Raw genomic sequence first — 27,560 nt, 5'->3', positions numbered from 1 at the left:
ATAGGTATCATCTGGGTGACCGCTTTCTGACGGAAGTTACGAGTAACTAGAGGGTGAAAGGTTATATGACGCCACTGACAAGTGACTAAAGGAAACGTCTTTGAAACAGATTTCTTTGGTTTTGAAATTTGGTGGAAACATTAAGGACAGTGTAAGAACACAAATCATAAAAAATCTACAACATAGTCATGGTCGTTTTTTGACATTTTAATGCAGAAACTTTACATATTGTACCTTTAAATTGTGAACAGGTTGGAATGGAGATCGTGATTTTACAACGATTATTCGTGCAGGCCTAGCAGCGACCCACGGCTATGCATTTTACATTTTCATTAAATGCATGTATGGGATCTCCTAGTCTCATCTCTCTGCTCCCATTTGCACAAGCTGTTCTGTAATGAATCACAAGATGGCAAGAGAGACAGCGTCGTTAATAGAAACTGATCTGACAACACTAGGATTCCAGACATATTAGATACTGTTTGCACCGTGACCACAAGGTAAACAAAGTCAAGGTTCTTTTAGACAGGGGTCTCTCATCAATCAGTGTCTCCAGTTCTAATAAAACAGTAACAACTAGCAGCACACACAGAACTGGCATTGTGCAGCAGCAGCGTCAGGTCTGGTGTTCAAATTGCCTGAAGGCCGGTCCCCCATCAGCCAATCAGAGCAGGAGATGAGCTGCAGTAAGCCGAGTGCTCCTCTGATGATTAGTCAAACATGTTGTTCAGTTGACTTATTTCTGTTATGAAATGCTATTGTGCTCATTAGAGCTGCACGCTATGAGGAAAATACTAAATGCAATATTGTTGTTGAATATCGTAATCACGATATTACTTGCAATAAATCAAGACATATAAATATGTACTGTAGTTCTGCTGCTTTCAGTATTCTGATAACATACAGCAAATTACTGTGCGCTTTAAAGTGTAGTTTTTTACTGATACACTCTTTCAAATAACTGAAATCTCAAAGTGTCTTCCGTGATATGTCGCTGCGTTTTTACAATTTGTTTATTGCGTAATTTGATATTGTGATAACCATAAGAAAAACAGTATATTTTGCAGCCCTTGTGCCCATTTTCTGTATAGTTAAGTCGTTGTTTCTGTCACATTTGCAGAGTTTTTAAATTCTTCTTCCGTGTAGTACCCGGGTGCAACTGTGTGCGCAGTGCAATGCGTGTGCTCCATTTTTGTGGAGCTAAAAATAGTGTTTCAACAGTGAATGAAAATGCAGAAGTTATATATAGACAAATCTCTTCCGTTAAGCTGAAAGAGACAGATGCGGGCGTTTCTACAGGGACTTGTATAAATGAAACACTCTCTCACAGCAGGCTGTGGTTTTGAGCATGATGTCAGCGTGCTAAAAAAAGGCCGATGGTCAGTTTGAGACTGACATTTTAATCTGCTTTTCACAGAGCTCTGTAATCACTTTCTCGCTATCTCCACTCTCATATTTTTTGGAACACTCAAACTCTGACCTTGTGATAATGTATTAGAACCGGGAAATTGTTGCTCCATTGGCTCCAGCTTCCTCTTTTGATAAATTTAAGCAAGAATAGTTCAGCTTCAACTCTAGACAGCATTCCAGGATCTAAACTGAGTCAGAGATTAAATGTAAGCTCTAGTGACTTCTTCTGTTTCATTTTAATATGGAGATATAGTCAGTGTGGCACATCTGGTTGAGAAAGTAACTGGTTGTTTCATTTTACCTAACATTTTATGATCTAAACCAGACAACAAAATGTTCATGCTCATTACGTTATATGGCGCAAACATTTTTTTTCACTCTTATTAACCTTTAGTGGAGGGCGGCACCTATGAACAGTGTCCCTTTATACCCAGCCTAGTAGTACAACATAAACATACTGTACAGTGGTGAAGGACAGTTTAAAATAGTACTCTCACAAAAATGCAGAGTCAATGTTTCTCACAGCAGCTGGACAATGAGCTCCCAACGCTCTATGTTGACATTGGAATTTCTAGTCCAGTTAAGGAGGTCAGTGGTATCTAAATATCCACCCACTCTGTTCACAAACGACTGCCGGAGTAGTTGTTTACTCAGTGGGACAGTCTCCGTGGATGCATTTAGTCAACTGCATTCTTTGTACATGTGTGTATGGGTGTGTGCAAGAGACACACTTGTAGCCTGTTTGCATTGTACTCTCGGGAGCACCACCATGCCCAGGGTGTTTCCAGCTTGGCGATGATGTAAGGCACACTGTGCCCGAGCTCCTTGTTTGTTGAGTCACATGTCACGTCTGAGTCTCCGTGCAGCGCCCAGAGCAACAGAAAGGGCTTGATAAGCACACTGGTTGCTTTCTTCACCTCCCATATCCAGTTTAATTAATCTACATGGGAGAATTTAGATAAAATTGTATTTCGATTTAAGTTTATCGAACCAGCTGTGCCCTTTAAAACGTTTGTTAAATCAGATGTTTTCATCCAGTCAAGGGCTGCACAATATATCATTTTTTTTATTATCATCGTGATATCAAGCTAGCAATAAACACATCGCGAAAGGCTGGGGCATATCGCAAAAGACACACAGAAATGTTTTGAGTTAGACGGTCTGATACCATTTTTTGCTTCCCGATACCGATTATGATACCTGAACTTGTGTATCGGCCGATACCGAGTGTTGATCCGATACCAGTGTGTCATATATTTTATTATTGTTTTAACAATATTAGACTACTATCCCTGTATGTATGTGATATGATTTCAATTTTAACAGAAAAAGAACATAAATAAACTGCTTTAACTTAGATTTTCTTTAGGGGTTTATTATGTGGTATTGGATCAGTGTATAAACTCCAGTACTTGCCGATACCGATACCAGTATTAGTTTCGAAACATCTCTAGTTGAAAGAGAGTGTCAGTAGAACACTACACTTTAAAATGTAACTGTCATTCCTTTTTATTAGTGTATGTTTAATTCAATGTTTAATAAAATAATGTTGGAAATTATTTTCTTCTTTTTTTTATTTATTAAGGAATTTGCTGTATTTTAGCAGAGTACTGAAAGCAGCAAAAAGGCAAAACTGAGTAAACGTTTTTTTTATTTATCGTAAGTAATATTGTTATCACGATATTCAACAACACTATCGCATATTTTCCTCATAACGTGTGGTCCTAATCCAGACTCTCTGTTGCTGGGAAGTTACTTAAAGATCTGATATTTTACTGATATGCTGAGTAAAGTGATTAATGAAGTGAAGTGTGCCGAAGTAGTGGCTGGTCAACAATGGTGTTTACACTCTGGTGGTCTGGCCCTCGTGCTTTAGCATGGTGGAGGAAAGGGAGGGTTGCTCCGTCAGTAGTATAGTGTGTGTGTTCCCTGGGATAAATATAGTCACACAGCTATGCCACCATAGCATGTTGGACCTCATCATTGCACTGTGCCTCAGCTAAAAATTCCAGCCTGACCTTCACTCTTGGAAGGCACCGGCTGGTCACAAGGCTAGAAGAAGCCATAGCAGAAGCAGCTCAGAAAGAGAGAGAGAGAGAGAGTGAGAGAGTGATTGCGTGGTCTCCTGTACCAAACACTACTCCCACTTTTCGAAACACACCCGCTGTTGGCTCTGTGCGCCATGGAAACTATGCCCAGCAGGATAGTGCCAGCTGACACACAACAAGACATGGACGTTGGTGGACTTTACTAACAAGCATTTGCCTTGATTCAGGACAACCCTGGATACCCTATCCTCCTTCCCCACAATGGACGGGACGGCTGTGTGCTGGAGTAAGGCCAGCGTCATCAGCTTCATCAAGGGCCTGGGTAGGTGTTGAGTTGCCGCCAGTGAGGGAAGCATGTTCTGAGAGCCGTACGAGATCATCACACATGCTGCGCATTCCTGGACAGATATCCAGGAGAAGAAGACTTGTTTACTGGTTCTACGGCGTTTCTCCAGCTTCTCTTGCGCAGCTTTGTCAGGGCTGCTCCCTCACACTGTACGGCCTCTGAAAAATGCTGATTGGCACTTTGCTTAACTCCTGTCCCTGCTGATGTGTATTCAAGTTCCTTGTTTTTTGTGTGTGTTAAGCAGTTTCCTTCGACTACCTGTGAAGTGGTAATAGTTTTGAGTAAAGCACACAGATAATTCATTAGAGCCTTTTTTATGAGCTCAACCTTTGATCTGCAAGAAGATAAATTTTCCTGCTTTTGAGTACTCTTTTGGCAGACTTCAGAAGTCACTAAATTACATTGCCAGTTATTTAGTTCTTCTGTTTAATTCGTACTGTAAGTCACAACATGACTACATGAACATAAATTACTTCAATTTCAACATTTATGCCTAAACATGATGTACAGGCCTACAGTTTACTGCTTCTACAATGATTCAAAATTGGGATGATATACATTTTAAATAAATATCTGTCCGGTCACATTTATTTATCATATGCACTCTGCACACACACACACACACACACACACACACTTATAGACACTCAGAATGGAGTAGCTGAAGAAAATGTGCTTCTCATTATGAGGCAGTTGTCCTGTATAAATCAGATTTTTTTTTTTTTTTTTTTTTTTGATCAAAGCTTTTTTTATTTAAGCAAAAGTGCAACACATTGGTCCAGATGACAATATACAGAATAGTACACTACACATACTGAAGAAGGCACAGTGCACCTCCTCCACAATCCCTCCCCGCGACCAAATGTTTCTTGTAAACATCAGATGAATTGCTATTTGTGAGGTGTACATGCAGTTAGGGGTTGTAGTGTTTCAGGCTAAATAAACATCTCACAGTTCTAATTAGATGTTTGTATGCGGTTCTTTACTATATTTAGCACTTTTGTGTCTGGAAGCAGCAGAGTGTAACACTAAGGTAAACTTTAACTTGTGTGTTAGTTGGGCCTAAGCTAAGTTATCTGGAATTAAACGTGGGCCACATCATAACACCCGCTGTAGGATGGTCACATGACACACACAACATTTTTGCTTCCCTCAAAGGGCAAGGACATCTTTGGTACAAAATGAAAACACCAGCTGCTGGCCGTGGTGTTTTAATTTCCGTATGTGCTCCGTTCACTGTAGCAATAGGAAAGAAAGAGCCGACTCGGGGCAAGCCGGTGCCCTTTGGACAGTCTCCCTCAGGAATGTTCAACATGTTGGGAACTTTATGTCCATGTTTGGAAGCTTCTGAGTAATACTCTATTTGGTGATCACTCTTTGTAAACAGATCCGTGGCTGGCCATGTTCCATTTATTTGTGCTTGAATTAGCAACGTTTTACTTCACAAAAATTGTTTACCATCTTGTGCCTTTTGTGTTGTTTGCGCAGCCTCGCCCGTGGGGAACGGATACATTAAACCCCCCATCCCTCCAGTCTGCTGTCCTCAGGGAGAGAAGGGTCCCCCGGCCATGATGCCCATCAGCATTGACCCGGAGAGCAAGCCGGGCGAGTACGTCCTCAAAAGCCTGTTCGCCAACTTCACCATCATGTCAGAGCGCAAGATCCGCATCATCATGGCTGAGCCCCTGGTGAGTTGGCTTAGAGTGATGGTTTACTACTCTTTGTGTCTTGTGGGCATCTTGGGAGATTGTCTCATGTGTTTTGCTTTAGAAGTTGAGACAGAATTTTGTTGCTTGTGAATTTTGCAACTGCTCATCAAAAGTTGCAAGACTATGATCTGTGTATAGTTTAATCAAAGCTTGAGCAAAGTTGTTACAGATTGTTCCATTTCAATAATTTTAGAGGCTGTTAATAACAAATTAAATTAGACAGTGAGAAAGATTAGAGAAAGAGAGCATTTTATTTTGTAGGAAAATTATTCTTGTTTGCTTCCCTGTTAATCAAAGTATGACCCCTTGTTGGTCCCCCGTCCCCAGGTTGTAAACCGCTATAACAAGGTCAGACAGGAAGCCTGTTAGACAGGCCGACAGTAGCTCGTTTTACGGTAATTAATTACCAACAGTCGTAAAAGAGGTATTTAGCTCCTTTACTTAAGTAAAAGTACCAATACAACAATTAAAAAAAACTGCATTACCAGTAAAAGTTACATCGATTTATGTCAACCTTATTTCACTGTTAAGTACAATAAACTCACACTGCATCGCTAGTCGCAACCATACTGTAATCTATTTATCAATCAATCGATTAATGTATTTTTTAGTAAGTATTTAAGGCCAATGTAAATAGAAAGTCAAAAAAGGCCAAAGGTGGCATCTTCAAATGTCTTATTGTGTTCACACAAATGTCCAAAACCCTAAAATAGTCAGTTTAGAATTATTATGACAACGAAAAGCAGGAAATCTTTTCATGAGGCTAGAATCAGAGAATGTTTGGCTTTTTTTTCACAGACATTTTCAACACATTTGAATAGCCCGAGACCATTCTGAGTCAAATATTATTTTCATTAGAAAAGTACTTCAGGTTTAAATATTAATCAGCAAATCTTTTAATAATTTCTAATCTTGTATTTGATCTACTGTATTATTGAGATACCGCCTGATGAATCTTTCTGGAAAATTAGGTGAAAGTAAAAGTCCAGTGGAGGTTGAAGCCGATCAGTAGGGCCACAACGGCAGCTGTCAGAATAATTCTGTGTACAGACAGTCCGGCAGACATGGAAGAGCAACTGCTACACTCACCACCTGCTCCCAGAACTACATTAGTGTCTAACGAGTGCTGCTGAAAGTCAACTAAAAATGACCAACTGATCCTTATTACTAGGAAAATCCTTAGACAGCAGTAATTATCGTACTGCCGCTTTGTGTCTTATGACATGTTAGCATTGTTTAGCACAAATAGCTACTGTTTGTTACACCACGGCATAGGGGAAAAAGGAGAAAGGAAATCAAATAAAAGTGCCACCCAACTCTACAGATCCCAGTGCTGGTTTACACACTATTTACTATAATTGTATGCAGGTTGCACAGGTCTGACATGTGGTCAGTTTACCTGTGGCTGCTATGGCAGTCTCCAGTTTTAGGGACTATGATTTATTGGAAGCTGTTAGTCAGCGGCCCCAGTTTGCAGGGAAGTGTTCATTACCACAGGGAAAGTGTGCACCCCTTCCTTTCAGTGTAAGTCCCTCCAGAGAACTGCATGCAGGATGTGTCTCTTGTGGAGAATTAGCTGAGTAATTTGTAGCACTGCCTTGTAGTTATTGGCCCACAGTTGTCTCTTCGGCTCCTCCTCATCATTCAGGTGAATTTGTTTACGGAACTAAATCTGTCATATTCATCGATCTGTAGTCAGTTTGAATTAATTTTTGAAATATATGAATTGTCATTCATGGGAACTTTGCCATTGTTTGGGTGGGGAAAGTAAAAGAGCAGCGCTTGCACCTCCCTCATTACCGCCACTGAGGTGCCCTTGTACAAGGCCTTTAACCCCAACCTCTCTAGTCAAGCTGCTCAGTTGCTAGCAGATCAGGCTGTGGTATGGTTTTTCAGTAAGTGTATACTGAAGATTTACTTTTGATTATTAATCATTAATTCAAGCACTTTTTGTCTCTTAAAGGGAGACATTACAGGCAAAAACATAGTTTTTCAATTTTGAGTCTTCTTTCAGACGAGTCAAAAATAAAACATCCCAAATACACATTAAGGTATTTTTCTACAGTTTGTCTATTTGGGACTGTAGATTTATCCCAAATTTACCAAAAGTTAGGGACTTTTTGTTTTGTATTTCAGGGGCTACTGGAGGAGTTTTGGGATCTTTAGTCGAAATAGACTTGACCCTCCCTTTGCCAGCAATACGTGTTTTTGTGAACCTCCAAAATGATTGGGATAAGAGGCATGACATTGATGCTTTACTGGTTTGCGCTTGGCAAAGATGTAAAATGTCTTTTATTATTAGTAGGCCTACTTAAAATAATACACATTTATAATTATAAGCCTACAACATGAGAGGCTACAATAGGCTACAATAAAAAAGGTTTTCATCCCCATCTCCCGCTACAAAGGAATCTGATATAATCTAAAATGTAGATAAGAAGAGGTTAACTAATGTTTTATCAGTAATCCTTTTTATCTACAATTTTGAAAGCTGCATAAATAGATATGCAATTTGTAAAATTAGAATTATAATAAAATATTGGTTAACGTACTCGTTTTTGAAATCATAAAACATTGAAAACTGCATCAGCGTTTAATGCTGATGTTTGTTTAAGCCATATTACATGGGAGTGTTTAATTTGGAGGTCCGTAAGCATCACTGCAGTGCACACTCAAGTTTTTGAGCTTTAGCTTTGTAGAGACCATTGGATTTTCCCAAATTAAATAATGACATATAAACACAAAAAACTGCTTTGCTACCTCAATCGTGTAACTAATACATCTAAAACATCTGCTGGAAATAATAATTTGTTAGTCATTAGCATGATTGCGGTACCGTTTAGTTTAAAATAATCTAAAACACCAAACTACAAAGATACATAGATACAAGATAGAAAAAATACATCGCGGACAAGGCGCAATGTATTTTTATTTTGAAAAGTAGAAGCTCGGGGTCGGCACCAGCATGGAAGGCATGAGACGGGAGTAATGAGATGAAAGGTCTCCAGTCTGCAGCCATGCCCGACTCCGGTGAGACTGAGAGCTACATGGAAAAATATGCAGTTTTATATTGCTGTTTCCTCCCCAGACTCCGGTTAAGAAAGAATATTTCCTTATTTTAGCTAATAATATATTGTTATCTATTTTTCCCTTGTGGTCTATTCCATAAATACTGAATGGCCACTTAGCTTTTCATAATGCCTCATTTGCATATTTAAACATACAAATTAAAAAAGTATTCTAAGAATACTTGATAACTTGGAAATGAGGTACTTTGTTCAAAAGTCTGAACCATCCCTTTAATGTTTTATTCTGGTGTTTCAATTGAGTTGTCATCCAGGGTTCAAGGCCTTTTAAAGATGTTACAAACTCAGCCTTTATTTACTTTAAAATAGGATGTGCTACTAATGATATGTAGAAGTCTGGACTGTCCTTGCAGCAGGACAAGACCCAAATCCTTCATGAAGGTCTTCATCTCAGATGATAGAAGACTGTAATAATGGGAGCTGTCAGGAATGTCCCATCTCTAATATCTGACTCTTCCTGCTCATGCTTGGCGTAAGACAGATTGATGACTCTCATTAGCTGGGCTCTAATGAGTCCCCGTTCAAAAATACTCCACACTGTCTCTGGCTAGGGAGTTACGAGCTTCGGACCAAACTTGAGAGAACTTTGCCAGTTTGACTTTGTACAAATAATAAAAAACTAGAAAAGTTGTAAAATGACTCCCTATTTTCTATGTTTTCAGGAGAAGCCATTAACAAAGTCACTGCAGAGGGGAGAAGATCCTCAGTTTGACCAAGTAAGTGATGAGAAATAGGACTGCACGATATATTTTTACTTGCGCAATGAACAGATCGTGAAAAGCTGCGGCATATTGCAACAGACACGCAAAGATTTTTTTAGTCAGTTGAAAGAAAATATGAGTATAAAACTGCACTTTAAAATGTAACTGTCCTTTTATATCCAATTAAATTTTCAATTAAAAAAAAAGATACTCATTCCTTTTAAGTTCAACAAGCAAGTTGTGTTTAAAAAGCAGCAGAAATGCAGAACTGAGTACACTTCTAACCATTTATCGCAAATAATATTGTTATCGCGATATAAAACAAGGTTGTTGCATATCGCATATTTTCCTTGTATCGGGCAGCCCTAATGAGAATGAGAAATAAAACAGTGGCTGTTAGCAAGTCAAAAATAATCTAAAAGTGATGTACTGGACTGATGAAATTAAAAACCCTTAATGCACAAGATGACATTTTGGGGTTGACATTATAACCAGCAAGCGATTTTATAAAAGACCATCAATGAACAGTTTTGCCTCTCCTTGTGAGCACCTAGGCATGTAAGTAAGTAGGTAGGAAGGTTTTTAAATACTGCTCTAGTATGATGCACTGTAACATTAAAGATCTGATGGGTGAAAGCCCTGCTCACATCCCAAAAGCTCTTTCAGATTCAGTCCAGGGCCGGAGTGTTTACCTGCCATTGGCTCTGCACTAGGTGTGTCCAGCAGGTCTGTGGCTCTGCAGAGAAGGCTCTTTCACAGCCACAGAGGTGTGTTTGTGCTGCCGCGTGAGGCCATTCAGCAGCCACACAGAGCCAGGATTCTTCTCCGGCCTCGTGCTGAATGAAGGGCTCGCTGTGTTCCCAAGCCCGGCCAGACTCTCCTCCCTTCCTGTGTGCGCAGCCCATCCCACCCGTTCCTTCCTTTCCCTCTCCCTCCCCTAAAGACTGACGAAGACTGCCCCACGGGCACCTTGTCTCTCTCCATAGTCCCAATGAGGTCCAGCTCACCCTTCAGTCTCATCTCTCTTCATAAATGTAGCCTTGGAATTCACTTAAAAGCTCCCTCATTTCCTCCGCAGCTCCGTTTATTGTTCAATTATAGGAAACATAATGAGACGTCAATTAATTCTCTCGTGCAGCTTAAAGTTTTGTGTAAATTCCTGTACAAATAAACAAAGGAAACACTGATTACTATCTCTTACTTTGGTATGTTAACTGCCAAAGACAAACATGCATTTGCACTATGTACGTCTTCTTCTTCCAGCTGATAAGCACCATGAGCTCCTTGGCTGAGTACTGTCTCCCCTCCATCCTGCGCACGTTGTTTGACTGGTACAAAAGACAAAATGGACTAGATGAGGAGTTGCACGAGTATCGGCCAAGAGCCAACACCAAGTCCAAGAAGTGAGAATCATTAAATTGATTACTGCATGCAACAATGAGCCACTTCTAGGGAATGTAAAGAAGCAGTGGGGAAGCTCACATGTACTGTATGATTGCCGCTTCTGTTTTTTCTCTCTGTAACAGCGATGAGCAGCAGAAAGATTATCTACTTGAAAGGAGGGATTTGGCCATCGACTTCATCTTCTCCCTTGTACTTATAGAAGTTTTGAAACAGGTGACTTGACTTAACCGGTGCACACAAAAGCTGCTAAGTTTATGCCATTATGTAATGCTATAAAACTTCAGAAAGAGCTATTATGAGTTACTGCTGCTGAAAAAGGAAGAAAAAAAATATCATGTTATGATATGTTCTTGAACATTCATTCTCATCCCTGTTTTTCTCCTGATTTTAAACTAGATGCCGCTCCACCCGGTCCTTGACAGTTTGGTCAATGAAGTCATTAATTTGGCATTTAAGCACTTTAGACACAAAGAAGGGTAAGCTCTTGATTTTTTTTTTATTAACACTGTTCCTTCTTTCTGTCAGCATTAAATATCTTTAAGTTTTGTTTTTCTCTGCCTCATGATGTGTTTCCTGCAGGTATCATGGTCCAAACACTGGCAACATGCACACTGTAGCAGACCTTTATGCTGAAATCATAGGAGTATTAGCTCAGTCCAAGTAAGTAGCAAAGACAGAACTATGGTTATATAATAGAATATTATTGCTTCGGTCCTGATTGGCTCGTAAATCTTCACTTTCTGCTCTGTTGAGTTTTGGTTTCATGCCACATCATAATGGCGTGTTACCATTCCTCATGCCTTTCTGCAAAACATTTCATCTGGAACAGACACAAGAGACGACACACTTTTGGACAGGTCCCCTTCACACCAAACTAGGACTGGAAATTGATGTTTGTTTATTTGACTTTTTCAGATCACCGTAGCAAGGAACATACCCTTAAAATAGAGATAGGCTGGGTGAGCACACTGCATACCTTCTTTCCAAAGTGTGCTCTGCTTAATTTCCTGCAGGAGATATTTCACTCAGAGAGATCTTTACTTTTCTCTGAGTTCAGGAAAGAAAAAAAACATATATTACTGTGAACTGAAATGATTTAGGTATAAATCATAGTTGGATTTGGAGTATCTGCAAAGAGATTAATGCTGTGTTGAAGATTTTTACATGTGGTTTTTCAACCACTGGTTGTTTCTGTATAAATGATAACAAATGCTCCTCCTATGATTAAGATGCAGAAACAGCTTTATTCCGTTTCACTACCAGGCACCAGGGAAGAGGTTAAGAGATGCTCATAGTAAGCTCCCACGGGGAATTATCTTCTATATTTAGACCAGCTGAAGAATTCCGTCTCTGGTTCAATTTGGGCAAGGGATCAGGTGCTAGGCAAGGAGTTCGTCTTGGGGCACAGACTCAGAGTCTACATACTGAGGGTAAGACGAGGGGATGGTATTTTTGGGAGGCATGCTCCCTGAATATTGTCTGTATTTCACTGCGTTACAACTCTGAATTGAAGGCACCTTTTTGTGGATGTGCTGATTTGGGATTTGTCTGACTGAGCTATACAAGCAGGTCTTTATATAGAATATCATTTAGTTTTTTCTCTCTCCCTCTCTCTCTCTCTCTCTCTCTCTCTCTCTCTCTCTCTCTCTCTCTCTCTCTCTCTCTCTCACTCTCTCTCTCTCTCAGGTTTCATGCTGTGAAGAAGAAGTTTATGACTGAGCTAAAGGAGCTGCGGCAGAAAGAGCAGAGTCCTTATGTAGTCCAGAGTACTATAACCCTTATCATGGGGGTCAAGTTCTTCCGAATTAAGATGTATCCCGTTGAAGATTTTGAAGCCTCTTTTCAGTTCATGCAGGTACAGCAATCTTCTATAATGTATACCAGGGGTCTTCAACATTGTTTAGGCCAAGGACCCCAATCCTGAAAGAAATCCTCGTTATGTTTAACATACATGCAGAAGGCACAGTGAATCCACGAGCTCACCTGTATCTGAGGGTGGCGACCATAGCGGCTACCTTACAGGCCAATAAGCATATCACGAACGTTGTTGAGGTTTAAAACACCGATTTATCTTTGATAATAATATGTTGGATTCATGTTTCTGTATATTTTAAGACATATTTCAATATTTAGGGGTGGGGAAACTTTCTAAAAATAAAAACCAATAATTTGGCAACATTCAGTTTGGACCATGCAGTATCAAGTCTGTTTATCTCTTGGGTAAACACTCTGTACATGTATAGTAGATTTAAAGTGATACACCTTTTTATTGCTTGTTTAATCATTTACTACTCTCGTTTCTACAGGAGTGCGCCCAATATTTCCTGGAAGTCAAGGACAAGGACATTAAACATGCCTTGGCTGGTCTCTTTGTTGAAATTTTGGTTCCTGTTGCAGCAGTAAGTTGTTTTCCTCCAGTGTGTGTTGAATGCATTACACAGTTTTTTCGTCGGCATTGTAAAATGTAAATGTGTCTTGTCATATGACCATGTGTGATGTTGTCCTAGGCCGTGAAGAATGAAGTGAACGTACCCTGCCTGAGGAACTTTGTGGACAGCTTGTACGACACAACCCTGGACTTGTCCTCCAGAAAGAAGCACTCTCTGGTTAGTCAATGGGCAGAAAACAAACTTACACTGATTGTCGGCCCTGTTAGTTTTTGTGCACTTCTGCTATCACTCTGACACCGTCTACTGCTTGCCCAGATTTCCTTGATGCCTCTGTGAATCTTCAATGCATTTTATGGTCCCTCTCGTGTAATGCTCTCTTACAATGTCATTGTCCACACCAGAAATCATTTATGAGGGAAGACAGTCTGCGATTTCAAAGTATAAAAAAGAGCACGGAGCAGTGGAGTAGATACAGTAAATGCGTCTGTTACATTCCAATAAAGCTTTTCACCACGGCAGTTCATGGTGAAATGGAAAGACAACAACCCTCATGGAACAGCAGTTTGCTCTTACAAAAGTGCTACATTCCCCTGAGGCGATTATGGCCGAAAGCCACATTTTATGAGCGGTGCAGTGTCAGCATAACGCATAACAAAAGGAGGAAACCTCATTATGTCTTCAAAAGAAAACTGGTTTACGTCTTAAATTGCACTAATGCAGTTATCGTTCAGAGATAATGCGAAATTCCTCAAATTATCCACTCAGAGGATAAACTTAAATATTAAAGGTTAAATATTAAATTATAATTGTTATTCTATTTTTAAGTCAATGTAAAGCCTTTTTTAAGATTAATTTTGGGCATTTGAGGCCTTTAATGACAGGACAACTGAAGAAGTGAAAAGGGAGAGAGGGGGGAATGACATGCAGCAAAGGGCTGCAGGTCGGAGTCAAACTTGCGGCCCGCTGCGTCGAGGAGTAAACCCTCTATACATGGGCGCCCGCTCTACCAACTGGGCAATCTGGGCGCCCAATGTGAAGCCATTTTAAAGATGCCGTATATGATGATAAAAGAACCTTAAACATGGAGCGCCCTGGTAGCTCACCTGGTAGCTCACCTGGTATGAGCCCCATGTACTAGGGCGAAGTCCTTACCACAGCGGCCCAGGTTCGATTCCAACCCTTGGCTCTTTGCTGCATGTTGTTCCCCTCTCTCTTCCCTTTCCTATCCAATAAAAGGCCAGAAAAGCCCAAAAAGTAAACCGCCAAAAAAAGAAAGAACCCTAAACACTAACTTTTCTCCACACAGGCGTTTTACCCATTGGTGACGTGTCTGCTGTGTGTCAGCCAGAAACAGTTCTTCCTCAACAGATGGCATGTCTTCCTCAACAACTGTCTCTCAAATCTGAAGGTAACCAGCAGCCTTTAATTCGGACTACAGGGGTCTTTATTTATCGTAGAGGACTATAAAGTTATAAAGGTTGTGTGTATCAAATGTGCTCAATGATCTACACTCCTAAGAGGAGTAAGTAAGTAAGTATCAAATGTGCATCCCTATTGCCCATAGTGTTTTCCACCGCTTCAGTTTTCAATCAGAATCATGCTGTGTACATTGTTACTTGGTATTTAATTCAATGAGTGGCATGATAACAGTGCACTAAAGGCTTTGGCTAGTAATTCGACAGTAACTATTCTATACTATCACCATTTTCTATTCTAATATTTGTAGTATATAAGCGAATATTAGGGGTGAATGATTCAGAAAATGTCAGGATTCAATTAGATATAGATTTTTAGGTTTAAGATTCGATTCAAAATTGATTTTTGATTCAAAACCAAAATTAATTCTCAATTTAAAAAACGATTTAAACTATGTAAATGTAGTTACTTTTCCTATGTGATAGTATGCACGCCATTACAAAAAAATAAAACTTAAAAATGTACATATAAAATATGAATCGATTTTAAATCGGTAGAGCTTGTATCAATTCATGAATGTGAATCCATTTTTTGCCATTTGTTGCACCATTTTTCTGTCGTTGATTTTGTTTTGTAATTGTAATTGCATTATAGAACAGAGACCCTAAAATGGCTCGTGTTGGATTGGAGTCCCTGTATCGCCTGCTGTGGGTCTACATGATCAGAATTAAGTGTGAGAGCAACACTGCAACACAGGGGTAAATATCTCCTTGACCTCAGCCAAACATGAAGGATGCATTGGATTGCATTCACAATTTCTTCCTCAGATGTTCAGTTCCAGAGGACGAGAGCATTCTTACTTTCTCACATAGGTCTTTTAAAATCTAAAAATGTTATAAACCAGTAAATAATTGTGAGAAGCCGATGGGCTGATACACGTTTTGTTGGTACTAAAAATAGTTCTGTATTTAAGTTAATAACAAAAAGTGAATTCTTGTAGCAGTTTTACAGCAAACACACTTTCCTTTTGACTGATTTTATTGATGTTTGCAGAAAGAGGAATGCTCTGTTTATTTTATGTCCTGGGGTCAGGCCTGCACCAGATCGTCGGGGCCGATGGCCCAAGGGTTTATCAGCAGCATTAAAGACGGTATTATGAGTCTGAGCCCACATGAGGAATCCCAAACGGGCCAGCCAGACTTTTGAAATGTGTTAATTAGGCTCAAAATAAACTTGTCCTTAAAAAAACCTCCTCTCAAGCAATGGAGTACTGCACAAACCAATTCAAACAGTTTTTATGTGTTTTTACCAACCTTTAAAAACTAGGTATCCTCATAACGTGTTCTTTTCTTGTATCCACAGTCGCCTCAACACCATTATAACAACACTTTTCCCCAAAGGATCCCGCAGTGTGGTACCGAGAGACATGCCTCTCAATATCTTTGTCAAAATCATTCAGTTTATTGCACAGGTAAACACAACAGTGATCTATACTGAACTGTAGATAAGTCACATTGTCACACAAATGATATTTCAAGTAACTCTCAGTTAAAACAAATAGTCAAAACGTCATATTAAACATGTCTCTTCTTATGTAATTACAGGAAAGACTTGATTTTGCCATGAAAGAGATTATCTTTGACCTTCTTTGTGTTGGGAAACCCGCAAAGGCCTTTAGTCTTAACCCAGAGGTACGCATTTAATATTTAATGAAGTATTGATAGAAAAATGTAAATCAGCGCTTGTAATTCTCTGACACAAAAAATCCTTTGCTTTCTTTCTGTCCTGTCCTGAGCTCTCTACTTTTATTCACAGTTTTAAAAAGAAATAATTATTAGAAATAAAAAGTTTATTCTCGCTACTTTCAGCATTTTCTTCATGTGGTGTTTCATTGTCAGTTTCCCCGCAGGACTAGTAATGCAATATTGTAAATTGATTAACAAACGCTGAACCTTAGGTTTCTTTTCTGTGCAGAGAATGAATATTGGTCTGAGAGCATTCCTGGTCATAGCCGATAAACTGCAGCAGAAGGACGGCGAGCCTCCCATGCCCAACACTGGTTGCACTTTACCCTCTGGGAATACACTCCGAGTGAAGAAGACATACCTGAGCAAAACGCTGACAGATGAGGAGGCCAAAGTCATTGGTGAGTGAAACAGACCGTGGTCGCGAATGTTGAAAAGGCCATGCTCAGAATAGCAAATGGGGAATAAAATGTTTATTTGTTATTATTCATTTTATTTTTTAGAGACCATGTCCAATTTTTAAGGGATTGCCGTTTGATGTATTGTACCAGAGTTAGCCTTAGGCTAATTTACATCTGCAGTCCCCAGGCAGGGCACAGTTTAAATCCAACGGTAAAAACATGACAACATCCAACAAAACAACAAGACAGATCACAAATGCTAAATCTATATAATGCACATTGTGAGACACAAACACACACAAACACACACACACACAAACCTGTACACACCTGATCAGCACAATGTTGAAAAACGAAAAAGTAAAGAAGTATAATTTCAAAAAAAGTAGGATGTTAGTGGTTGTAGAGTAGATTGGTTTTGAAATAATGTTTTAATTGAAATGTGAAGCTTGTGAGGGAACTACAGGTCATTATTTTGTCTGAAATAGCATTCCATTGAGTGATGGCTTTAACTGAAAACACTGACTGTCCAAAGGTTGTATAACAGAAGGGTTCAGTGCAGTTATGTATGGAGGCTGTTCTGGCAGATCTTACCGTGCTAACCAAACAGAGATAGACAAAATCATGTTGAACAATTGACATATTTTAAAAGAAGAAAAGAAAGGAAAAAAACAGATAAAAACACAGACATAATACACAAACATAGATAAACAAAGAACAAAAAAAGATGAGTTTGAGCAGTAGGAAGAAGCGTAATGCTGAAATAGTCCTACTTCAAAATATTATACCGTATTATTACAAAAGAAACAAATAGAAATGTATATAAAGCATAACAGAATGAAGTAAAATACTGCCCTTTTGCAGATGAATAACAGTAATATCAAATGTTTTTCCTCTGTCATCTTCATTTCCAGGGATGTCACAGTATTATTTCCATGTGCGAAAGGCTATTGACAACATCCTCAGACACCTGGACAAGGAGGTGGGACGCTGCATGATGCTGACTAATGCTCAGATGTTGAACAAAGAGCCTGAGGACATGATCACGTAGGTGTACACATCGATGTGTCATCCTAACTGCCAAAACATTTCAAGTTAGAGAAACAACCCCATCATTTAACTCACCCTGAACTTTATTTAACCATGACGTGACAATCTGGTTATCTGGCACAATGCTTGCTTGATCAGATACAGATTGATAGACAATAAAATAGAAAATACTAAATAAAAAAACAACAACACACTTACACTTGACAGACGGACACATTGAGAGCAAGCGTTTGCAGTTAACCTACAGATCTGATCTTTTCAGAGGTGAAAGGAAGCCTAAGATTGACTTGTTCAGGACGTGTGTCGCTGCCATTCCTCGCATCCTGCCTGACGGGATGTCCAAGCTGGAGCTCATAGACCTGCTCTCTCGGTGAGTTGCCTCTTTTGGGGAAAACCCCTCTATAAGGAATACAAGGCACACTCTCTGACTATCATCACATAATAATTAGAGATCAAATCCAGTGGTATTAATCTTTGTGGTTTGGAGAAACAAACGTTCAGGCTAACCTGAATTTCCTGCTGCACCAGTTTGTGTCTCAAACCCTTTTTTATTGTAGGCAGCCAAATGCGATTATGTTTTCTTAAGCTAGTATCCACATGATAGGTTATGACACTTTTTTTTTACTCTTCATTTATTTTACAGAAGGTATTTCCCTGAACAATCTCCATAACAAACAGAAGGGAAAAGGGTGGGGCGCTACTCTCTCTTTACAACCTTTCATCCATTCTTATAAGAGCAGCTGAAAGCACGACCCATCTTATCTCTTGTACACAGTCCATTTTTTCCTGGGAATCATGGGTCCCTGCTCTAGTCCTTAGATAATGAGTCAGTTTCTCCATGGGATATATTTCCTCAACAATGTCCAGCCATTGTTCTGTACTTGGAGGGTGACATTTCAACCACCTTCTTGTGCTAGCCTTTTTACATGAAAGTACCAGGATTTTAAATAGATAGATGTCCTTCCGACACACTTTATTACTTTACTGTGTTTAAAACAATGTAAATATGAAGCTTCATTTTTGGTTACTGTTTTTAAATGTTTGAAGATTAAGAATCCGGGACTATTTAAAAAATGTGTCAGAATGGTATCTGAAAAACCTTTTTTCTGATTAAAACACATCATGCACTCACAATCCATACATTTCCTACTCGTAATGATTATTTTGTGATTAGATGTGAGGCAACTTGAAGCTTGACAATGTATCCTATTAAATGCAGCAGACACATCTAAGGTGCTCAAATTCCTGCCTGTCAGGTAATCGTTAGGCTAAATTGATGTGAAATGTAACCTACTTATTGGTATTGGTAGTAAATAAGGGAATTCATTTTATTCCTATAGAGAAAGCTGTTTCATTTTGGTCTTTCTTTGTCTTCTTTTTTTTGTCAGATTGACAATCCACATGGATGACGAGCTGCGACTTATAGCCCAGAATTCCTTGCAAAGCCTGCTGGTGGATTTCTCTGACTGGCGGGACGACGTTCTGTTTGGATTCACTAACTTCCTGTTACGTGAGGTCCAAGACACTCACCAGGGACTGTTGGATACGTCCCTCAAATTACTGCTGCAACTACTCTCACAGTGGAAACTAACCCTGGCCGCACCAGGGAAGAGCTATGACACCGCTAAAATACACACAGCCGAGGTACGTGCCTTTGTGTCAATAATGCCTGGAAAAGACTAATCCCAATTTTTGTTTTTTTCTGCTCTAACAAATGTGACAAATAGATAGTAATCTAATGTATGAAGATGTTACTTTAATCATGCATCGTGAAATCAGCTTTTGTTTTATTTTGGCCTTTTTATGTGACAGCTGCTGCAGACGAGCTCAAGTCTGAAGATCCCTGCAGAGCGAGGTCCCCACTCCACTGTGCTGCATGCTGTGGAGGGATTGGCGCTCGTGCTGCTCTGCTCCTGTCAGCTGAGCACCCGCAGACTTGCCATCGCCATACTCAAAGAGATACGAAGTCTCTTCTTGACCATCGGACAGTCTGAGGTAAAATGAGACAGAGTTAAATTCAGGTGACAGCATATAGGAAAGTTGGATGTTTACAGAATGTGTTTCTATGATTTGTCAACTGCAGGATGATGATAAACCAATGATAGAGATCATGGACCAGCTCAGCCCTGTAATCTTGGAAAGTTATGTCAACATTGCAGTCTCTGACACAGTAAGTTGTTACTAGCTCCAAAAAAAACTTGGAGTCTCAGTCAAGATTTCTTCACACTGTATTAATTCCCTTTAACTTGACTTCCAGATAGAAAAGTGGCATGGTCATTTCTTATGATGATTAACTCGCTATTAATTGTAGCACTTTGAGATTTCTTTTTGAAATGTAAAGGGCATTATAAATACAATTTATTATTATTATTATTATTATTACTTCCGTCAGCTGCAGAAGTCTAAACTCCTATTTGTAAAGATCAGGTGTCAGTTAAACATCAAGCCATGTGGCATCTAGTTCACAAAACAGCAAATGCATGTTGTGTTGACTGCAAAACAGAAGCTTGGTTTAGTGATGTAGCATGTAAAACCTCCTGGAAAACAGCTGGAACTGAACAGCTGTTGACCTCTGGACCCTCACTTATGTAACCATTTAGCTGTCTACGTGATGCCTAAGACTCCAGATTTATTGAGAACTGGATACATGTCCTTATATGCTTTATCAAATTGTGTTTCTAAATATACTGTGTGATTATCTGATGTGGGATTTCCTTTAATAATATTCACATTTCAGTGATTATTCTTAAGCGGGAGTATGAAAAGAGAGATGGAAGACATGTTGCTGTTTGGATATCTAGCTCAGTCATGGCCTCTGACCCTTAACCCTGCTGTCCCACTCGCTTGTTTGCAGGCGACCCTGCCAGCTGGCCACCACGTGGACCTTCAGTGGCTCGTGGAATGGAACGCACTGCTCGTAAACAGTCATTATGACATAAGAAGCCCGTCACACGTGTGGATCTTTGCCCAGTCGGTGAAGGACCCATGGGTGCTCTGTGTATACAGCTTCCTCCGGCAGGATAACCTGCCCAAACACTGCCCCACAGCTCTCAGCTACGCCTGGCCCTACGCCTTTACCCGAATGCAGATGCTCATGCCACTGGTAGACACAAAGTAAGTGTCCTCGAACATTCAACGCTTCTATTTTCTCTTCTCTTTTTTCAAGAATGAGTTATTTATGCATTTTTAACATAATTTATTCACAACTTACGTAGTCTATAGGCCATTGGGAAGTCGGCACAAAGAAATACAAAAACTCCTTTGTGACATCATAACATCTCAGCGCTTTAAATAGGCCTAGGCAGAAACTTACTCATTTAGGCCTAATTGCCAGCGGTCAGCCTCTGTTTCACCTCCTCAGCATCCATTTTTCCGTTAATTGAAACGCATCACCTGACCACTCATTTACCACGCAACCCGGAGCGCAAGCCAGAGCCAGTGTAAAATCATAGTAATGAATAGCAAATCTGTCGGATTCGGGCAAAGATCTTCAGCTCCAGCTCCAGCTCAGATAAAAATAATTCTTTTCTTTTGGTATGATTCACCAGTAACCCAGTTTATGCAAAGAAGACAAGCACATCTGGCAGTGGGGACAGTTACGTAACCCTGTGGAGAAACTATCTGATTCTTTGCTTTGGGGTTGCCAAGCCAAGTATCATGAGCCCGGGCCATCTGAGAGCATCGACACCTGAGATCACAGCCGCCACGCTCGAGAGCAGTGTCAGCTACGATAACAAGGTAGCTGCCTCCCTGTCCTCTGACCTTATTCATTCCCTGAATGCTTTGTCTTTCCATGATCAGGTGTTCATGTACAGAGCTTGTTGACATTCAAACTCAAAGCATCAAATTACACAGCAGCTACCTTACATGCATGGAACAGGATGCTGATATATATTTTTAACTGTACAGACACTTATCTCAATGCAGCCCTGTGTAATTAGTGGGGTTCAAGCACTGACTGAACCGTGGATGCTTGATTGTTTCAGGTTATCGGGAGCCCATCTGTGGCTTGGCTTCTGAAGCAGTTGGTTCCACTGATGAGGGCAGAGAGCATCGAGTTGACAGAGTCATTAGTTCTGGGCTTTGGTCGCACCAATTCCCTTATATTCAGGTATATTAAAAGGTTCTACGAATTTTCTCTACCCTAACAAACCAATTTTCACATCAGTTTTTTTGATTAACTGATGGTTTCAAAGATGGATAGCAGTACAGCATCATAATATGTTAGCTGCTGTCGTATTTATTTTGTCTCTTAATGGGACAGGAAAAGTCGAATTAATGTCAGAGAACAATCTATTATTTTTCTGCAATCAAAGTGGATGCTGACCTGTATGTGGGTGGATTTAATGTGGAGATAAATGGGATTATAGTTGAGTGGTGCCTTGTTGGGATTTACAGCCCCATCTACGTTGTTTCATAAAAATCTGATTTTCAGCTCAGATCTCATTTCCTTAAAAATAACAATAGTCTTACTGAAGTTTAATTGTCCATTTAACTGAACGTAGAGTATATGCGGTTTGTTTGATAAAGCATTTTATCTCACTGTGACTTGTTTATATGTTCACTGGCTGCACACAGGGAACTTGTGGAAGAGCTCCACCCTCTAATGAAAGAAGCGTTAGAACGAAGACCAGAGGTTGGTTGATTTGATTTACAGCACTGTACACAACATAAACAAGCTATATACAGTTGGATTTCATTTGTAAACTACACAGTAGACAGTAATGTTACCAGAGAGTGACTCAGAAAATGTCAAACACTAAATATGGATTGATTGTATTATTACCTGGACTTTTGTCATTCAGGAATTTTCTTAATGGTTTTCTGCAGAACAAGAAGCGGCGTGAACGACGAGACCTGCTGAGACTGCAGCTGCTGCGGATCTTTGAGCTGCTGGCTGATGCAGGTGTCATCAGTGACAGGTTAGTGTAGCTTCAGTTGACACATATCAGACTCACACTGCACAGTATCACACTAACTGTACACAGGAGGGGAGCATACAGTAGGTAAGATAACAAAACAGGATCATCAAGATATAACCTTTGTGCTACATACAGTACCAGTCAAAAAGTGTGGGCACACTTTCCTATTCACTTGAATGAGACAGTCTTTCCCAACTTCTGACTGGTACCGTACCTCATAATGAATTGCTATGGTGCAGTTTGTGTCTTGGCAGTTGTGGGAAAAGCAGTTGAAATATAACTGTTTAGTTTGTTACTTAATTTCATTGTTTCTCTGCCTGTTTTTCTTAAAGCACAAATGGAGCTCTGGAACGTGACACCCTGGCCTTGGGCGCTCTGTTCCTGGAGTATGTGGATCTTACCCGGATGCTCCTGGAAGCTGAGAATGACAAAGATGCAGAGATCCTCAAGGACATCAGAGCTCACTTCAGCGCCATGGTGGCCAACCTCATCCAATGTGTACCAGGTACAAAGAAAAGATTCACGCTGAAAGGCTTTTCTTGTCAGACCACTCTTCTGTCACTGCCAATGCTCTGCAAGTCCGATTGATACTTCAGTGAATACATGTATCTTATGTGAATGCCTGATACTCTCCATCTGTGCTTTTTATCAATTTGTGGATTGTGAATTATATATTAGGCTGACATTTGGCTTATGTTAACAGCACATGGAGCACAAGACTCCTGACAATGATCTTGATTTGGACTTAGCCCAAGGGGAGTAGATCCAAAAATAGCGCAGCTTAAGGACAGAAAAGGTGATGACTCATTGGTTGCCAAGCATTCACAAGTCCCAACGGAATGTCTAATGAACTGTCGAGGGACAACAACATCTTATTAGCACGTTGGAATATGCACTCTTAGTAGTTAATTAAGAGTTTAAGATACTTGAATATTTCGGCTGACTCTTCACTCTCTCGATGAGCAGAGCTATAACGGGCTTTCTTGTCTCCCTCCCCAGTGCACCACAGGCGCTTCCTGTTTCCACAGCAGAGCCTGCGCCATCACCTCTTCATCCTCTTCAGTCAGTGGGCCGGCCCTTTCAGCATCATGTTCACCCCTCTGGACCGCTACAGTGACAGGAATCACCAGATCACAAGATATCAGTATTGTGCCCTAAAGGTGATGCAACTTATTGCTTTCCACAAACTTTTACTTGTATTGATATTTCCCACTAATGCATAGTAGGAACAGAAACCTGTATATTGGCAGCGGACTGGTCTGTCTTTAGTCAATTACAAAGTGCACAATAAAACCACAAATGTTATCTGCCGTTGAAGAATGATATGGTAAAATATGTTTTTGGGAACCTAACAATGTAATCTATTTCTTTGACTGACAACCTGTCATGAACCAAGAGGCCACCTTTTGCAATCTGAGTCTGTAAAAATCCCATTGTTAAAAGGAGCCCCTGAATCGATCAAAAAAAAAATCCTCACATCTGAACTCTGCTAGCCAAGATGTTTCTTTAAAGGTACCATGGCATACATTTTTTTTACATTAATATGCATTCCTCCAGTCTGCCTATGGTCAAGGCCACAACCCACCCTCCACATTGCCCAACACATTGTCAACATGGTGCATAGATACATGAAGCAGTAGTGCATTAGACATAGTGGCTCATATGTCTAATGCTTTTTGAAAACGTAAGGCTTTCTTCTTCATAAAATGTGTCAGACACAGTGTTGGGCAAGATACTTTTAAAAGGTAATAATAGTTACAGTTACTAGTTACTTCTTAAAAGTAAAAATAAAAGTAAAAAAGTAACTAAATTAGATACTCGGTTACAGATTATAAAAGTAACTAGTTACTTCAGAAAGTAACTAATGCGTTACTTTCAAGTAGATTTTTAACAGTATTTATGCGCTTGTCTTGTGCACTGCCCTCTAACCAAGGAAAAAAAAAAGTCTTTGCCTCTCGGCTCAGAGATTAAGTTGGTCTGATGAAAATCATTTAGATTACTTGTTACTGAAAAAAAGTAACGCCATTATTTATAACAGCCTTATTCCCATCACTGGTCGGATATCATAACATTTTTGTATACTTTTTTATTAATTTACATTAGTAAGCTACAGGACAGCGTCTTTCAGAAAATGACCTGCGCGAAAGAGAAAAAAAATGAACACCACAACGTCATTGTACCCAGCACTTCTAAAAATGCACTTCTGAATGTGTCTCTGTCGCCAGGACATTTCAAACCAAACTGACGCCCATGCTCTTCCTACTTCTATCTCAAGGTTTAAAGAAAGAACAGACGTTGTAGGTTGTTTAACATAAGTGCTGTAGTTTAACGTCACATAGTAAGACTTGTGAACTAAACATGTATTTCCTGCTACCATTCTGGGCTATGTGCAGTGTTGCCTATTGCAACTGTTGACTTTGTTCTTCCAGGCCATGTCCGCTGTGCTGTGTTGCGGGCCTGTGTTTGATAACGTTGGCCTCTCTCCAGACGGATACCTCTATAAGTGGCTGGATAATATACTTGCTTGCCAGGATCAGCGGGTATGTGGCCAATACTTTACCACTGCAGTGTGTTTTAACAAAGAGCTGAACCAGAAAGCCCCTCTGATAGTTTGCTGAAGCCTGCTTTGTCTAAAAGCCCAACTCTAGACATTGCCAAGTGGTGAAGAAGAGTTTTCTATCAAAATACATTTGTCTGATGTTGTCTTTATCTCAGTTTACTGTGATACAAGATAAAGCACTTGCATGTTTATTTTACAAATTCTTCCTTGTCAAAATTGACTTTGAGCTCTCATATTATCATTATTCGGCTTAAAGAGTAGCAGTAACTGAGCAGGGAGCCAAGACAATTCATCATCTTTTTAATATGACAGAAGTAAAACTTCTGAAGTCATTTCACACCGAATCCCTAGATCTTTGAAAAACACACAAAGTCTTTCTGTAATGTAAAATTAAGAATAGAGGGGATCCTTAAAAAAAGATGTGACATTCAGGAGAGTCTGTGTTGGTATTTTCTCCTGGCTCAGGTCCACCAGCTTGGCTGTGAAGTCGTCATCCTGCTTCTGGAACTCAATGCCGACCAGGTCAACCTCTTCAACTGGGCTGTGGATCGCTGCTACACAGGCTCCTACCAGCTTGCCTCAGGCTGCTTCAAAGCCATCGCCACGGTCTGTGGCAGCAGGTACAGAGCCTCATACTCTCTCTGTCATCCTTTCAACTTGTTCATATCAGCTGACTGTGCATGAAACAGGTTTCATCAAGGACAGTTATGTTCAACCGGTATGATCATCCAGGGTTCTTGTCCAAGTGAGGAAACCATTGGCAAATAAGCTTAGGCTTTATCTCAGCTTATCCTCTAAAAGGGCTTGCTATTCTTCTGAAGTTGGCCTAACCCTCTTGCTTTATCTCAAAAACATGAACCCAAACACTATGTATCTATTAATATCTTAATACTTAAACATTACGTCTTTTTTTCTCTCTCATTTCTAACTAGCAGAAACTATCCCAGTGATATAGTAACACTGCTGAATCTGGTGCTATTCAAGGCATCAGACACAAACAGAGAAATCTATGAGATTTCAATGCAGCTCATGCAGGTAAGATATACAGTACACGAGCACAGTCACCTTTTGTGCGTCTGTGTCATTTTGCGTGGTTTAATGGATAAATGACACATTTCTTCTCTTTCATTAAACAGATTCTTGAAGCTAAGTTGTTTGTGTACTCTAAGAAGATTGCAGAGCAGAAGCCAAACAGCATCATCTACGGCACCCACGGCCCATTGCCACCTCTTTACAGCGTCTCCCTGCCTCAGCTCTCCAGCCAGCTGGCCAGAATGTACCCTGAACTCACACTACCTCTATTCTCAGGTAGCTGTTTGTGTCACATTTGTGCTGTGTGTAGCCACAGTAGGCTTAGCCATGGTATTTTAGCCTGCTGTAATACTCTCACAGGCTTGTCATCTTCTTATGGTTTACCCACTAAATGCTGCTTGCTCATCTTTCAGAGAAGTTTCACTCTTCCACCACCCACACACATACTGTATCTGTGAACACTTGCACCAACCACAGAAACACGGAGAACTTAAATCGATTAAGGAACATCCAGGTTTAAGTAGAATTCATATGTGGGTCTAACCTGGAAATCAAGACCCAAATCTGAAGGTTTAAGGGTCTGGCATTAAGTAATGAAAGTTGCCCATCTCGTGGGGCGGCACCAAGAGTGCACTTGAAAATCTCACTGCACATAATTGGATAACACTACGACCGATCACAACAACACACAGGGTGACCTATATACGTAGATACACCAATGTGATTGGTGCAACTCGCCTCTGGCCCGCCTATATCAGATACACCGATGTGATTGGTGCAGCTCGGCTACAAGGGCATAGTTAATGAGCAATGCCAGAGTAACTCGCAAATTTAAATTTTGCTCTCAGAGAACTCTGGATTTCTAGGGTTATGCGGGTCAGGATTACACGGCAATTACTGTATAGAGTATACAGTATTTGTTTCATTTCCATGAAGAAAGTAAACACCCCAGTTCCCGCTGATGTTATACTGATGTTAGGATTGCCTTTGCCCTGCTTGTTCCAGAGGTTAGCCAGAGGTTCCCCACCACTCACCCCAATGGGAGGCAGATCATGCTAACCTTCCTCCTGCCCTGGCTCAGTAACATCGAGTTGGTGGATAGCTGCTTGCTGCTCCCGGTCTTCACACCGTGCACCTCAGATTATGAGGCCTCTATCCGGACGACCAGCACAGGTTTATCCCACACACTGAAGGGCACAGGCTGGGGCTCCTTACAGGCCACATCTATGGTTCTCAACAACCTCATGTTCATGACCGCCAAGGTAAAGTCATGTTGGGAAAATTGAATGAAATGGGGCATGTGTAAGTCATGTGTAGTCATTGCAGCTAACATGACACTA

General features: G+C 40.2%; 1 protein-coding gene across 11 annotated transcripts in view; it reads left to right on the top strand.

Moving 5' to 3' along the window:
* The window catches only part of frya (furry homolog a (Drosophila)), a 63,441-nt gene that overhangs the window by 13,598 nt on the left and 22,283 nt on the right, over positions 1-27,560 (top strand). For 6 of the 11 annotated variants that reach the window (XM_034866187.1, XM_034866165.1, XM_034866217.1 and 3 more), the window contains exons 2-32: positions 5,293-5,492; positions 9,262-9,315; positions 10,564-10,703; positions 10,827-10,917; positions 11,101-11,180; positions 11,284-11,364; positions 12,391-12,559; positions 13,011-13,103; positions 13,212-13,310; positions 14,401-14,502; positions 15,165-15,268; positions 15,873-15,981; positions 16,115-16,201; positions 16,485-16,656; positions 17,571-17,703; positions 17,969-18,076; positions 19,095-19,350; positions 19,519-19,701; positions 19,790-19,876; positions 20,561-20,820; positions 21,255-21,444; positions 21,693-21,817; positions 22,285-22,342; positions 22,537-22,628; positions 22,961-23,133; positions 23,628-23,788; positions 25,058-25,168; positions 25,654-25,808; positions 26,121-26,223; positions 26,325-26,496; positions 27,226-27,482. In XM_034866187.1, the coding sequence (XP_034722078.1) occupies positions 5,293-5,492; positions 9,262-9,315; positions 10,564-10,703; positions 10,827-10,917; positions 11,101-11,180; positions 11,284-11,364; positions 12,391-12,559; positions 13,011-13,103; positions 13,212-13,310; positions 14,401-14,502; positions 15,165-15,268; positions 15,873-15,981; positions 16,115-16,201; positions 16,485-16,656; positions 17,571-17,703; positions 17,969-18,076; positions 19,095-19,350; positions 19,519-19,701; positions 19,790-19,876; positions 20,561-20,820; positions 21,255-21,444; positions 21,693-21,817; positions 22,285-22,342; positions 22,537-22,628; positions 22,961-23,133; positions 23,628-23,788; positions 25,058-25,168; positions 25,654-25,808; positions 26,121-26,223; positions 26,325-26,496; positions 27,226-27,482 (4,205 nt within the window). Of the gene's footprint in view, positions 1-3,416; positions 3,781-5,292; positions 5,493-9,261; positions 9,316-10,563; positions 10,704-10,826; positions 10,918-11,100; positions 11,181-11,283; positions 11,365-12,390; positions 12,560-13,010; positions 13,104-13,211; positions 13,311-14,400; positions 14,503-15,164; positions 15,269-15,872; positions 15,982-16,114; positions 16,202-16,484; positions 16,657-17,570; positions 17,704-17,968; positions 18,077-19,094; positions 19,351-19,518; positions 19,702-19,789; positions 19,877-20,560; positions 20,821-21,254; positions 21,445-21,692; positions 21,818-22,284; positions 22,343-22,536; positions 22,629-22,960; positions 23,134-23,627; positions 23,789-25,057; positions 25,169-25,653; positions 25,809-26,120; positions 26,224-26,324; positions 26,497-27,225; positions 27,483-27,560 lie in introns of those variants that run through there. The other 5 variants (XM_034866226.1, XM_034866221.1, XM_034866172.1 and 2 more) reach the window with 2 other exon arrangements.

This window comes from Etheostoma cragini, chromosome 3 (genome assembly GCF_013103735.1).
Source record: "Etheostoma cragini isolate CJK2018 chromosome 3, CSU_Ecrag_1.0, whole genome shotgun sequence".
Taxonomy (NCBI): Eukaryota; Metazoa; Chordata; class Actinopteri; order Perciformes; family Percidae; genus Etheostoma; species Etheostoma cragini.
The sequence above is the reverse complement of the archived record's forward strand: the minus strand, read 5'-3'. Positions and strand labels throughout refer to the sequence as shown.